Here is a 13,507-nt window from a genome sequence, read left to right as displayed (position 1 = left end):
AATAATGTAACATACTGATATGGTATGATAATATAATTATATAACTTTTTTACTTTCAACGGTAATACTACATAAGCACCATGTCTAATAAAAAAATAAAAAATATTATTTTGAGTAATAATATTAGTCAATCGTTAGTCATAAAAGTTAATTTAATTCAAAATAAAAATATAAAAATTTCATTACATATAATAAAAAATTTATTTATTTAAATTTTTTTAATAAGTTTAGTAGTTTTTAAAATTATTATGTCAAATATTATTAAATAAAAATTATCCGTATGTGCTATTTGAGAAAAAAATACAAAAATATCATACCACAAAAATTGATATTAAGAAATATGTAAAAGATTTACTCTTACATTAATGTCACGTGAAGCTGATACCAAATGGCTTGACCGAAGCAAGTATACTGTGCCAAATGGATATATGGATGTGGCCCCGTGATTGAAAAGATTGGAAATCAAAAGCAACACGGCTCAAAGGGGTCCCACTACCTAGATCATCACCATCGACTTGACTTTGATCAAACCGACTTGGATCGGACGGTGAATCAAGATGAGGAAGAGGAACACCCTAGAAAGCAGTAGAGCAGCCCACCCTGGGAGACAAGACGACAAAAGGAGAGATAAGGTACGTGGAAGAGAGCAGGTAAGCGTTACTTGTAACGATACCCGCGGGATAAGCATGACGTAAAATCATGACACGTGGACGGTTGATATTTGAGCTCTCTCGTCTCTTCCGGTCTATAAATTCTGAGGTCTTCGCTTCCCTGAAAACCCGTGCAACTTCTGTGTTTTTCCCTCATTGAGCTGTTTGATTAGCACCAATTTCACTTCCAATTTTCAATCAGAAAAGAGAAAAATGTCTTGCTGTGGAGGAAACTGTGGCTGCGGCACCGGCTGCAAGTGTGGCAGTGGCTGTGGAGGGTAAGCAATTCTCGCCGCTTCATTTCTTTATGAACCATGTTCTTTTCATGAGTCCTGCCATGGAAAAATTCCCCTTTTCCTGTTGCAGATTTTCGTTTCAAATGAGTTGAAAATCTCTTTTCCATCAAAGGGTCTTCTCAAAATCGTTACTTTTTGTTACTGATCAAGCTATTTGGCTCGTTATCTTGTTTTATTCATTGTGAATCTTGAATCAAAGTTTTAAAACTCCTTTTGTTGATGATCGTGTAGATGCAAGATGAACCCTGACATAAGCTTTGCCGAGAAGACTACAACTGAGACTCTTGTTCTTGGTGTGGCACCACAGAAAGTGTACGTATCAGAAAGATCAAGACCAGTAAAGGGAATTTCCTGGTAAAGTTTTGGTTTTTAAAGTTTCTGATCCCTGTTTTTTCAATGCATGCAGGCACTTTGAGGGTGCTGAGGTGGGATTTGGGGCTGAGAGCGGCTGTGATAACGGATGCAAGTGCGGAGACAACTGTACCTGCAACCCTTGCACTTGTAAATGAGAGGACAAAGATCCCTGGAAGCAGAGAGGCCCTTCTTTTTTAACAAATAATTATTAGTATGTCTTGCAGTTATGTGTTTCTGCGTTTATTAGAATAAAGTTGCCATGGCTTGTCTTATCTGCAAATCTTTAGGATTTGCCTCTGTTGCGGCCATGGTTGCTTGGTGTGTACAAATATAGGGAAGTAATACTATCTAGCTTTTATGTCCAATGTGAGCATCTCTGCGGTCTCGGAATATCATGATTATATATCCATGTGTTGTAAGAAAGTGAGTCGGTTTTCTAATGAATGAACGGAAGCTCCTTTCTCTTTAGTTATTTTCTTTGATTTTTTCAATGTTTTTCATATCTTTTCTGGGATGGTTTGAAGAATGCTGGATTTGGATTCAGAATGATCAGGTCGCTACAAGTTTTGGGTGGGAAGTGACTCTCATGTGAATGTGATTGATAAGGGCATTGAGTTGTGTGATTTCTACTGGAAATCAGAACCAAGACCAAGACTTTTTGCCAGTTTGGTGAGTGGTCCACATCCAAATTATAGAGAGCCTTTGTGAAGTAAGTTCCTGCAGTTTCATTTGCATTGAAAAGGACGCAGGGGTAACCAATAATTTAATCTTCGGGCGGGTGGAAATGGACCTAACATTGTTTAATACAGGGTAACGCCATGGGCGCAAGGGGAAAGTATCTTGCAAAGAGTAACATGGGGAAACCATGTTAAAAGTGATGAATAACCTTGATCCTGTGGTAATCATGTTATCTAATTAATATTAAGGATGTCTTAAATAACCTTGATCCTATGGTAATTATGTTATATAATAAATGTTTAGGATGTCTTCTTGACTGACCTTCCACCTTGAAGCAATTTTTGACAGTAAATTGTGGTTCTCTACACAAACAAGATCGACTACATCAGGTAAATTAGCTGCAAATTCGGACATTGTACTGCCTCTCCTAAACTTCAACTAGCAGTACAATAATGAATCTGCTGCAGGAGTAATTATTGCAAAAGGATTACAATTCTGAAGTGACAGACCAAAAGAGAATACTACAAACTGGCCCCATCGTGTCTCAACTTGAACTACATTAGATTAATATCAGACCATTGAAAACATCTAGCTTAAAATGCAAGAATTTTTTATGAACAACTGGGTCCGGGTGTTGCAATTTCTGGTCTATTAAATATTCCTTTAACAGCTTTGCTGAACAAGTTGTAAACCTGCAAAGATGGATGATAGGCAAATTAGTTTCCTTTACTCGTATTGGTTTCCTGACTATCGTGGGAAAATGAGAATTATTTGTTACCTGCTTTGATGAAAGGCCAATCTTTTCCAAGTCACTTAGCTGCAACAAGCAAAAGAATACCGCTCAGCTTTACTCATCATTCAAGAAACTCTGGAGTTCAAAAATAACATAGAGAGCCTACACTTTGGCTCTTTGCTTACCGATTTTAGAGGGCTAGTTACTCTGAGTTCAAGTATGTATTCTGTCATCTTCGATCCAATCCCCTGTACCATAATCCAAAATACAAAATAAATAAATAAAGGATAAGAAGGTGTTATCAGAAAAAACAGCATAGTGTTTCTCAGCTGGAAATTTACCTTAAGGCCCTGTAACTCTTCTCTGCAAATATAGAAGCCAATGAAGAAAATCAGTTTCACTTTTCACCCAAAAAAGAAATCAAGACGACGTTAATATACAGGTAGGAAATGAAGAGATCCTGGCATAATAAAACTGACCTGCTAGCGGTATTTAAGAACTCAATAAATTCTTGAATAAGTGAGCTCTAAACAAAAATTTTATGAAGTTAGAACAATGGCTGAGATAGGGTCAATAGAAATTTAGCTTAAGACATATATAAAATACCTTGATGTTAGAACTCCATGCGTTAAATTTATCAATTGGGGTGCCAACATCTTGGAATTTGTTGGTTGCACTGGCCATGGAAGGCGTTTTGGGAGTGTTTGGCTCATATGATAATGCAAAAAATTGATCCTTGCATGATTGTTCTTTGAGGGATCCTGGATTTATAATGGAATTGATGGGGGACAGGACCTTTCTTAGAGGACTTTGCATTGCAGTTTTCCTCTCTTCTTTGCTAGGTGGTTCTTCTACAAGTTGCATATAGTCAATCAGAAACTTTGTGACTTGAACAAAAATGTCCAAAATTTTCATTAATTCACAGGTAGGCAGTCCAGACAGATAATTGTCAATAAATTTAATGGTTAAATAACATACCAGCTAAGTCCATAGTTGATTCCAACATAATCTCATCAACATCAGCTTTCTTTTCCTCTTTATTGCCCTTTGCAGAAAGGTGGGCACCCTGGAATGAAACTTTGACATTTGAGTAATGTAGATCTGTAGTTTCCAGAACAAAATTCTCCTATAGCTTAAGCAAGCTAAAGTAAAATCTAGAATGCTTCTTAGTTAATAGAACTTACCTCCAAATTAGGATTAACAACACCTTCATTGTTGAATAAATTTCTGGAAGTTACAAATAAACCCCTGCATATATGTTTAACAAATCAAGAAGTGAGTCAGTGAGCTCAGCCAGTTCTGAAGGAAATTTGAATACTAGTATTCCATACCTGTCTTTAGCATTAGAAGCACCTTCTTTGGCAGTAGCCTTGACTTTGCAAGAGCTGTTATTATTGAGCTTCTTCGCAGAGCTTACAGAACTGGGAGTTTTGCCAATGAATCTAGAAGAAAATAGTCCCATTCTCTGTGCACTCTTTGTCTTACCTTTTGATTCAAGCCAGGCTTGCAGTTTTGCTTCCATATCAACTTTATCCTTTGGAGTTTCTAGTTTTTGAGCTGAAGAAACTACATTTGAAATATGACGAGACCTAGCAGCCAAGCTAACAGTGTGAACAGATTCTTGGTACTCTCCAGGATTCTGTCATTAAACAAGGACGACATTGATCAATATTAGAGACTCTTATGAATAATATGAGTCAATAGGGTAGGATTATGAATCATTTTAAGCTAATTGAGAGCTCCTTACCAGACAAGCAACCATCAAGGCACGGCTAGTTCCTCCAAGAGAATCCTGCAATATCCGAGTCAATTTGCTTTCTCGATAGGGTACTCGTGGTTTATTGTTGTTCAATGCATAGATTACATTTGACAAAGCAAATAAGGACTGGTTGATCTTAGCACTCTCTTGGAGACGAATGCCTTCATTGCAGGTCCTCCTATTATCCTCATTGCCTAAATAAACATAATGCAAATTAGTAATGTGACCTACTAAACATTACCTCAAATACAACAGAAAACTCAAAAATGTGCAGAAATTAACAACCTGCTAAGTCGATGAGGTTCAGCTTCCCCATCGTAACAGGCCCAGAACCATCATCACAAGGAGTGGAAACAGCAATCACAAGGACACCATGGCTTCTACTAGAAACATCATTGAGACCAGTATGTGCAACTTTCCTTCTCTGAATTCCACAAGAAAATACTTCATGAAATTCAGACATGGAATTAATAGGAATCCGAGATAGGCCCCTGAGATGAATCTGCCCATCTTTGTCATCCAAAATCGAAATTTCCTTTGTTTTAACTTCTAATAGATCGTAACACCTATCCATGTAGACTTCATAGTATGAAATCTCGGCTATGCACCCTGTGCTTTGGCATATAGACAAAATTGTGGACATGGCCAAAGGCATTAGACCTGGCAGCTCTTTTGTACCCTGCAACATCAAACATGTCCTTCATCTCTTCACCATAAACATAATAGCATCCTAAAGACAAGTAATTAGAAGGAAAAACAGAAGCTGGACTGAACCACTCAACCCCATCTTTGTAATCACAGATCTGCCACTTAATTAAAATCTAATTATAAGAATTAAGGGGTTTGAAAGATTGGACTTAGCAAAGGCCTTGTGATGAAATTTCACTGTAGAAATCAAGTCATGGATAAAAATACCTAAAGATTTGAACACTAAACCATTTAATTACAAGGCTTTGATAGCTCGTAAAAGCAGTAAATCATACAAATAAGATCTTATCTTTTCATTTTTAACCATACCTGCATGGTATAAGTTTTTCCACTGCCAGTAGCCCCATAAGCGAACACTGTGGCATTGAAGCCATGAAAGATGCCTGGAATCAAAGAATTCACTTCTCTGTAGAATATCCTTCTCACATTATCATCTTCTTGATCAAAGAAAGAGTCCAATCTATAGCATTCATTTCGGCTACAATCCAACAAAAGAAAAAAAACCCATGATCAAGAAACCAAATAAATTTCATTTGCTCAAACTTCAACCACCCCCACCCAAAAAGAGAAAAAGAATGAATCTCTTACCTGGTATTAGGATCTTTAAGATGAACAGCAACTTCATCAGAAGAGTCTTGATTATCAAGAAGGAAAACGCAGGACTTTGAGTTGCCATTTCTTGCAGCAATTTCTTGAGGAAGAAAAGGACGAACTCTAACCACCACCCTTACCTTTGAAACGATGGCTTGTTTCGAAGGAGTACACAATTTAACGCCTTGGGTTTCCATTAAAGCAGAATCTTTGTGAGTATAGAACAGATAAAAGGAACAATTTTGCAGAGAAATGTTAGAGAAAGAGAGCGTAGAGACACAAGCAGTTGACAGACAACAACAACAACAACAACAACGTTGTTGAGATGAGGATTTCGGATTTTAAAAGATTTGACCGTTGGGGTAAAGCAAGGGAAAAGATGTCAGCCTTGCCCTTTCCCAACATTTGAATTTGTCCCGTCCGTTTTGCGTCTCGTGGGGCCCACCCTGATCAAAACTAAAAATCGTTGTGGTTGAAAATAAAGATAAATGGAAATGAGAGGGCTTAAATGAAAATATCGGAAAACTGAACTCCCGTCGTAATTACCTATAACTTGAAGGATCTTTGAGAAATTCCCCGGTAATTTGAAAGGCGCCATTTTTCCCGTTTCCTTCTCGTCACCTGTTAAAAGTAAACTAATTTTTGAAAGAAGGGCCAGGGCAACAGCATTTGACTCTTTCCCCTGTTTTTCCCTGCTGCTGTTCTTTTGTAGTAATATTCGAACCCTTCATTTGTAAGTTTACAATTCATAAATATTAATGTAAATTACTGGAAAAATATTTTAAAAAATGATAATAGGTCGATTATCCTCTCTTTATGGTATTCTTTCAAATTATAAAAACCAATGACCATATTTAATCACAATAATATTTTTTTTGAATAATTAAATCGATAAAATTTGCACGAAAATGAGGTATAATTAGTTAGACGAAATGGAAGAACACACTTTACATATATCATGATCATAATTTGAGAAGATGGAAAGATAAAGTATCGTAGTACCTTTGATGATAAACAGTTTATTTAGAGCTAAATCACATTAATTATCGATTGCCATAAGATTTCCTTCTTATTGGATCGCCAACTTGTCAAGCCAATGGGAAGAAATCAGCTTTGAATTCCTGGGTCCATTTATGGTTGCCCTTTTCTGCAAATGTGAAAACGGAGAAAGAGTGAAGGTCGAGTTATTCGATGAAGGAAGTTGGAGAGAGTGAGAGAGGGTAAATTTGGTTTGTGGATTTTTTTTTTCTAATAAATAATATTCCATGGACAATTTCTAATTTTTCAGGAGTTAAATTATTTATTTATTCATATTTATGAGTACTTTTGTAATTTTTCTAGAGAAAATTAATAATCTAATTCTTTGTGAGAGTAAAAGCTATAAAAAAATATTTACATGATGTTATTTGAAAAAATATTATATAAGAAAAAATGAAATCATAAAAGTGAAATTTATTTTTTATTTAATAATTGTGAAAAGTCGAAAATCAAAATGAAGTCTTAATTGTAATTATGGTGAGTTTTGTGATGATCGAGATTAAGATCACGACAAAGGGTAAGAGATAAGGATAAAAAATTTTTTTGAACTAACTTTGTTGATACGATAATAGCTTGAATACTCGAGAAAAAAAATAAAATTATAATTGATTATTCTCTCATTGTTTCGACAATTGATCAAAATATGATTAAATTTAACCTAAATAAGACGTATTTTTATTTTTTGTTACAATTTGTTTTCTAATGAAAATTTTCAAAAAAATTTGATTATAACGTAGAACATTTTGTAAAGGGTTTGATCATAACGTAGAACATTTTAAGTCAAGGATTGACACATTGATGAGCAATTAGCCAAATCAGCTAAGACGTAGCTTTCCCAATTCATGTTCCCCTTTTAAACCTCGAACATGTTTCCCCGATCCAACGTGCCAAAAACACCCGCGAAGCCCCGTGGCTGATTGACCGCTCGCTAAACTTGTTCGACATTTAACCACTATGTGGGGCTTTTCCAAGCTAGAGTGCCGTTTGAGGTTCAAACCTTTGCCACCACCCCACCCCTAACGTTAACTTGGAAGCGTTAACAGCCGTTAACGGATAGGGTTTTGGAAAAACTGAAAAAACACGTAAATTCTATAACGGCAGTTAACGGAGGCGTCGGTGGTGATATATTCGTTATATAAAAACCTTCACTTTTTATATTTTTTTATATTTATTTTCTCCTTTTTGTGTTTTTCTGTCCTCTCTCTCTCTCTTCGTTTCAACGGGCGAGGATTTTTCGAAGCAAAGGAAGCAACGTTGGAGTTCCTTTAAACAAAGAAACGTTTTTTCTTTTGGCTAGAAACGGATTTTTCTTGAGGGAGCTGCAGCTTGATTCCCGCCACTGAGGTAGGTTTAGCTTCTTGAATCAGAATTCTTTTGTTTTTCTTTCTTTTTTGAGTAATTTTTATTTTTATTTTTATTTTATTGTTTTACACTGTTTTGATCATGTTTCGTGAACCTCAAGTACCTTGGATTCGTGAAATTTTTATTGGGTTTTAATTTTCTTTGGGGTTTTAAACCCTAGAATTATGTTTAAGTGATGTGGGGTTTTGGTTTATATTGATTCGTATGGATCGGATTAGTGAATTTTAGATCTGGGTTTTGCCTTTTTCTGTGTTTGGCGGTGGTGGGATTGGAGATTTTTGTTAAAAGTTGGGATTTTAAGGGTTTGGAGTGATCATGAATAAGTTATTAAAAGTTTTTCCTTTCTTTTGTCTGCTTTTTTCTTTCTTTCTTTTTTAGCCTTTTTGTTGATTAGGATTTTGGGGTTTTGGAGATGATTTAAGAGAAGAGATGGCTGAGTTAACGATGGAGGAACGTTGTATTGAGAATAAACAATTAACCACTGCATCAAGTTCTTCTGTGTCTGAAGGCGGTGGCGGTGTAGTTGTGAAGTCCCCAGGCATATCCAGTCCAGCACCATCTTCACCAAATCATCGGTACTGTCAGTTAATAACTTCTTTACTTTTTTTTTTTATTGCTCAAATTGCTTCACAATATGGTAGTTCTTTGCATCACAGTTGGGGTTGAATTGTCATTTTAAATGTAGTATTTGGGTGTTTGGATTCTGCTGATTTTGCGTTGACCTTTACACAATTTTGTTTTTTGGTCGAATTTATGATTTTGGGGTATGTTAGATGTGGATGCACCAGCACATATTATTGAGCACTTCTTTCTAGTGCTTGAACTCATCATGGAATGAATTTATATTGAGTTTTATTATTTTGAACGATGATTCTGCCAGCTGAGAGTAATTGTGTTATACTGAATTTGCAGGAGGACCACTGGCCCTATTAGGCGAGCAAAAGGTGGCTGGACGCCCGAGGAGGTAAAACATTTTATCCCTTGTATTTGACTTAACTCATACTAATTACTATCTAGATAAAATGCTTCTTGTTTTTAATATCCTATCATTTGGTTAGAAAGTCATTTTGAGGTCAGTCCAGGTGAGTTCGTAAATCATCTAGCATGGATCCTAGAACAATTGAATTTTTATTCAGTGTTTACCCATGTTCATTTGGTGAAGCTGCCGCCTTTTTTTTTACATTGCTTTCTGTATGTATCTGCTGCAGGATGAGACATTAAGAAATGCGGTTGCAGCTTTTAAGGGGAAGAGTTGGAAAAAAATAGGTTTTCCTCATTCCTCAGAGTCTCCTTATTTTGTTATTTTGGCTATGTTTATCCAGTAGCTGTTCTTTCCAACATGTATAAATCTGATATTGCGTTTTTTTTTTACTAGAAGTTATTGTCTCCTATCTATGTTGTCTAACAAATAAATTTAGGGTCATGACTATTGGATAAAAGCAGCATCTCAACCTTTAATTTTTTGTAATTATAATAGCACCTTTCTATTTTAAGTCCTCTAACTGGTCTTAACATTTGCATATGCATGTGCAGCTGAATTTTTTCCTGATAGATCTGAAGTGCAATGTCTACACAGATGGCAGAAGGTCCTAAACCCGGATCTTGTTAAAGGACCTTGGACTCAAGAGGTAGGCATTCTAGCCTCTTCCTTTCTTTTATGCTATCTATGTTTGTAGTTCATAAAGCAAGCATTGAACTTTCTGTTGCTTTTTAATTCTCAGGAGGATGATAAAATTATTGAACTTGTATCAAGGTATGGGCCCACAAAATGGTCTGTTATTGCAAAATCCTTGCCTGGACGTATAGGGAAACAATGCCGTGAGAGGTGATTTCTTAAATATTTAATATGTTTTATTTGCATTCCCTAAGAGTCCTTAAAGTGCTGGATATTTTAATGTTGATATGATTTTGCCACACGTCAAATGATTGCCTGCCTTTTATTTTTATTTGTATATTAACTAAATTACATACTAAAGTTTATTGACTAAGTTTGGTATAATGAGGCTATTGAGATTGTTGTTTTTTTTTCCTGGATCTTCTAATGCAACTATGTGCATGAAAAGCAAATAAATGGTTTGATAATTCCATACTTGATTAATTTTCTGCAGATGGCACAATCATTTGAATCCTGATATAAAGAAGGATGCTTGGATTTTAGAGGAGGAATTGGCCCTTATGAATGCACATCGGATATATGGGAACAAGTGGGCTGAAATAGCTAAAGTTTTACCCGGAAGGTATCATACTTTTCTAGTTTATAACATATATTACATGGCTTGGATTCTAAAACTTAGTCCAGCATAATTGACAAAAGAGATGTTATAAATTATTTTTGAAGTACAATTTGATGCGTTTGTGATAGCATGCTAGTTTAACTTACAGTGAATTTATTAATGCAGGACTGATAATGCAATTAAGAATCACTGGAATAGTTCCTTGAAGAAGAAGCTAGATTTCTATTTGGCTACAGGAAAGCTTCCACCAGTTGGGAAGAATGGCCTCCAAAATGGGGCTAAGGATATGAATTCACCTGCTGCAACCAAAAGTTTGCTTGTTTGTTCGAAAAAAGAATCAGATTCAACTGCTCAAACATCATCAGGAACTACTGATATATGTAAGCCAGAGGAAGATGGAAAAGATCAGTTAGAGTCCTCTGCTCCAGTTCAAGATATGGCTGCTTCATCAAGTGTTATTCCAAATGAGTCTGCTGATACTGAAAGTGCAGAGGGAAAGCCCCCGTCCTTTGATGCAAATCCTTGCTGCTGTAACTCAGAGCCAGGGGCAAAGTTTGAGAGTCGAGGAATCAGTTCTGCAATTGTTGAAGACAAAGTTGTTGAGACACAAGTTTGGCGCGATAGTCCAACTTATGGTTCTTTATGTTATGAGCCACCTAGGTTACAAGGTGTTACTTCATTAGATTCAGATAATTTAAACAAGAAAGGCATGCGGCCTGAATGGACTTCTAGTCCTATCACATCACCCATTAGTTTCTTCACTCCACCTAGTGTGAAGGGCAGTGGTTTAAGTGCACACAGTCCTGAGTATATCCTTAGATTTGCTGCCAAGAGCTTCCCAAATACACCTTCCATATTTCGGAAGAGAAAGACTGGAGCTCAATCGCTTACGCTTCCCAAAATGGGGAGAATGAATGAGGAAACAGTCAAGAATAGGATTCAATTATCTGGTGAACAGGAAAGAACTGAAAATAGTCTGGAACAAGCTCCGTTACATGATGGGAGTTCATGCGAGAGTCCTGCTTGTCAAGGCAATAGCAGCGTTGGGCCTAAGTGTACTGCATTTAATGCATCTCCTCCATACCGGTTAAGATCTAAACGAACTGCTGTTTTCAAGTCTGTGGAGAGACAACTGGAGTTCACATTTGATAAAGAGAGGCATGAAGATAATACAAAATCTTCGGATCTATCAATGAATGGGACCTCTCCAATTGAGGATTGCTTGAATGCCACGAAGATGGGGGTTACATAGGGCTTAAACTGTAAGTTATAGTGTTGCATCTCATGCTTTACTTGTTCAATCTTTCCTCGAAACACGAGAAATTGTTTGATTTTAAATCAGTTGTGTTCATGCATAGAATGAAACATCTACAACTTTCTCCCAAACTTTTGCTGGACAATGGACTCTGAGCAAGATAATTTCACCTATTTGGATCCAACTTAAGATCGTGAAGCATTACCATCACTTAAAACTTTTCAACCACTATTCACAGAACTATGCTTTTCTATCTAGTAGTAGTTTTTCCTCTCTCATTCGAGTTTATCCTATTCATTTATCTGTTGGCTTGCTGAGGATATCAAATAAACGATGAAATGATTCTTATTTATTTCATTCTCTCTCTGTCTCTCTTGTAGGATGAGGCGAATATTCTCTCGAAGTCGGCTCTCTGTTTCCTCAGCAATGGCATCCGAATTACCAATCCTAGCAGACTTAGAAATCGACAAAGTCGTAATATTCTTGTCAGGGACACCTTCATTGCCATTGCTCAATCAATCATCTTGCAGATAACACCAATCAAATACAGCAAGACCTACATCAAGCCATCATGGACAAAGATTCTTTGGCAGCAGTTTTCCAGCCTGTGTCAAAATAAAAGAGAGAGAGATACACCCAAATTCATTTTGAAGAATACTGACTGACCATTTTGTACAGTGCCCCATTGAAAGGAAAAGAAGTGATGCGTGAAAAATCTCCACAGCAAAGGTGAATGGAGTGGTTTACGTTTACAGGAAGACTTTGTTAACCATTACTAACCAAAACAATCTGTATTTAAAGGTGGTGGTCTTTTGGTTTAACTTTGTCATCCTTTTCCACATTTCAATAGAAAATTAACAAATACATTTCTTCCATCCTTGTTGATTTTTTTAAATAAAGAAAATAACAGTTATCAACTATTAATACATTATAACATTGAGTTTTATTTTTTATTTTTTTATACACTTTTCCTTTCTGTAGATTACAAGGTACCTTAACGCCCATCACAAATTTTTAAACGAACTATATAATTTTTTTTTTTTTTTTGCATTATACTTGGAAAAGTTTTTAAATTATTTTAAAAAATTCAAATAATTTTTTTAATTTTTATTATACTCAATCAAAATTAATTTTTATATTTCTATTTGAGTCAAATAAATTATTATGATTAACGATTAATTATTTTTAATTAAAATATTATTTATCATTTTATATCGTATTGTATTAGCATGACATTTTAGTATTACAATAGATAATAATATGATATGATAACATTATATTTTTCACCCTCTACATAGTACTATTTGACATAACAAAGAAAAAATGACATTTTGATTCATAACAATTAATTATAATTAATCATAAAAATTTATTTAATTTAAACTAACGTTAAAAAATATTTTATTTAAATTTTTATAAAACATTTTTTTTTAGAAAATTTTGTTTTTAACTAATTGATTTAATAAACGAGTTAATGAGAAAAAATTGCCGTAACATATTAACGGTAGAACTTGATTTTCAAGCTTATCTGTTATTCATGAAAGAATGTCCATTAAAATAAATATATACACAAAAGAATTCATATTTGATATATTGTCCACGTCTATATATTTTCAAAATTTTAAATTTTTAAACATTTAATTCACCAGTAATATATAAATTTTCATTAAAAATAAAAAAAAGTTATCAGAATATTTTTCCTCCATCATGCAACAACTTCCATGCTAATCTAAACTTAAATAACTTGGTTTAGCCCACAAAACGTTGAAAGCGTGCTAACCAAACACTAGAACCTCAAGAGATGAGATAATGACTCGAAATGAAGATTCCTCGAGAAATTATTTCTGAT

The 13,507-nt window shown here is 35.2% G+C and overlaps 3 protein-coding genes across 4 annotated transcripts; 2 read left to right on the top strand and 1 right to left on the bottom strand.

Annotated features, from left to right (window-relative positions):
- The first annotated feature begins 653 nt into the window (after positions 1 to 653).
- Positions 654 to 1,768, top strand: MT2B (metallothionein 2B). Its single transcript, XM_007026964.3, has 3 exons — positions 654 to 928; positions 1,178 to 1,258; positions 1,353 to 1,768. Exons 1-3 carry the CDS (start codon positions 864 to 866, stop codon positions 1,453 to 1,455), a joined length of 249 nt encoding a protein of 82 aa, XP_007027026.1. The 5' UTR covers positions 654 to 863; the 3' UTR covers positions 1,456 to 1,768.
- A 548-nt stretch (positions 1,769 to 2,316) lies between these two features.
- LOC18597759 (ATP binding microtubule motor family protein) lies at positions 2,317 to 6,056 on the bottom strand. The gene is made up of 13 exons (XM_007026963.3): positions 5,767 to 6,056; positions 5,488 to 5,656; positions 4,756 to 5,149; positions 4,459 to 4,664; positions 4,043 to 4,350; positions 3,896 to 3,959; positions 3,690 to 3,777; positions 3,318 to 3,562; positions 3,191 to 3,237; positions 3,053 to 3,074; positions 2,897 to 2,959; positions 2,757 to 2,795; positions 2,317 to 2,670 (listed from the first exon to the last, which is right to left on the bottom strand). Exons 1-13 carry the CDS (start codon positions 5,964 to 5,966, stop codon positions 2,590 to 2,592), a joined length of 1,926 nt encoding a protein of 641 aa, XP_007027025.1. The 5' UTR covers positions 5,967 to 6,056; the 3' UTR covers positions 2,317 to 2,589.
- Positions 6,057 to 7,973: 1,917 nt separating this feature from the next.
- On the top strand, positions 7,974 to 12,533 carry MYB3R-5 (myb domain protein 3r-5). 2 transcript variants are annotated; one of them, XM_007026960.3, is made up of 9 exons: positions 7,974 to 8,151; positions 8,548 to 8,744; positions 9,082 to 9,133; positions 9,378 to 9,435; positions 9,703 to 9,797; positions 9,891 to 9,994; positions 10,278 to 10,406; positions 10,569 to 11,665; positions 12,039 to 12,533. In XM_007026960.3, the coding sequence occupies exons 2-8, from the start codon at positions 8,599 to 8,601 to the stop codon at positions 11,653 to 11,655; spliced, it is 1,671 nt and encodes a 556-aa protein (XP_007027022.3). In that variant the 5' UTR covers positions 7,974 to 8,151; positions 8,548 to 8,598; the 3' UTR covers positions 11,656 to 11,665; positions 12,039 to 12,533. The 2 variants fall into 2 exon arrangements, with proteins under 2 accessions (XP_007027022.3, XP_007027024.3); XM_007026962.3 differs by having other exon boundaries at positions 8,548 to 8,753.
- Positions 12,534 to 13,507: the final 974 nt, after the last annotated feature.

This window comes from Theobroma cacao, chromosome 5, assembly GCF_053813885.1.
Source record: "Theobroma cacao isolate CCN51 chromosome 5, ASM5381388v1, whole genome shotgun sequence".
Lineage (NCBI taxonomy): Eukaryota > Viridiplantae > Streptophyta > Magnoliopsida > Malvales > Malvaceae > Theobroma > Theobroma cacao.
Note: the sequence above shows the minus strand (reverse complement) of the source record. Positions and strands in the feature narration are given on the sequence as shown.

Coding starts and splice junctions, on each gene's coding strand:
- MT2B (XM_007026964.3), top strand. CDS start 864: ATGTCTTGCTGTGGAGGAAACTGTGGCTGCGGCACCGGCTGCAAGTGT. Junction 929..1,177: donor TGTGGCAGTGGCTGTGGAGG/GTAAGCAATTCT, acceptor ATGATCGTGTAG/ATGCAAGATGAACCCTGACA. Junction 1,259..1,352: donor GGTGTGGCACCACAGAAAGT/GTACGTATCAGA, acceptor CAATGCATGCAG/GCACTTTGAGGGTGCTGAGG.
- MYB3R-5 (XM_007026962.3), top strand. CDS start 8,599: ATGGCTGAGTTAACGATGGAGGAACGTTGTATTGAGAATAAACAATTA. Junction 9,134..9,377: donor GTGGCTGGACGCCCGAGGAG/GTAAAACATTTT, acceptor TATCTGCTGCAG/GATGAGACATTAAGAAATGC. Junction 10,407..10,568: donor GCTAAAGTTTTACCCGGAAG/GTATCATACTTT, acceptor TTATTAATGCAG/GACTGATAATGCAATTAAGA.
- LOC18597759 (XM_007026963.3), bottom strand. CDS start 5,966: ATGGAAACCCAAGGCGTTAAATTGTGTACTCCTTCGAAACAAGCCATC. Junction 5,657..5,766: donor CTTAAAGATCCTAATACCAG/GTAAGAGATTCA, acceptor GTTGGATTGTAG/CCGAAATGAATGCTATAGAT. Junction 5,150..5,487: donor GAAAAACTTATACCATGCAG/GTATGGTTAAAA, acceptor TTGATGTTGCAG/GGTACAAAAGAGCTGCCAGG.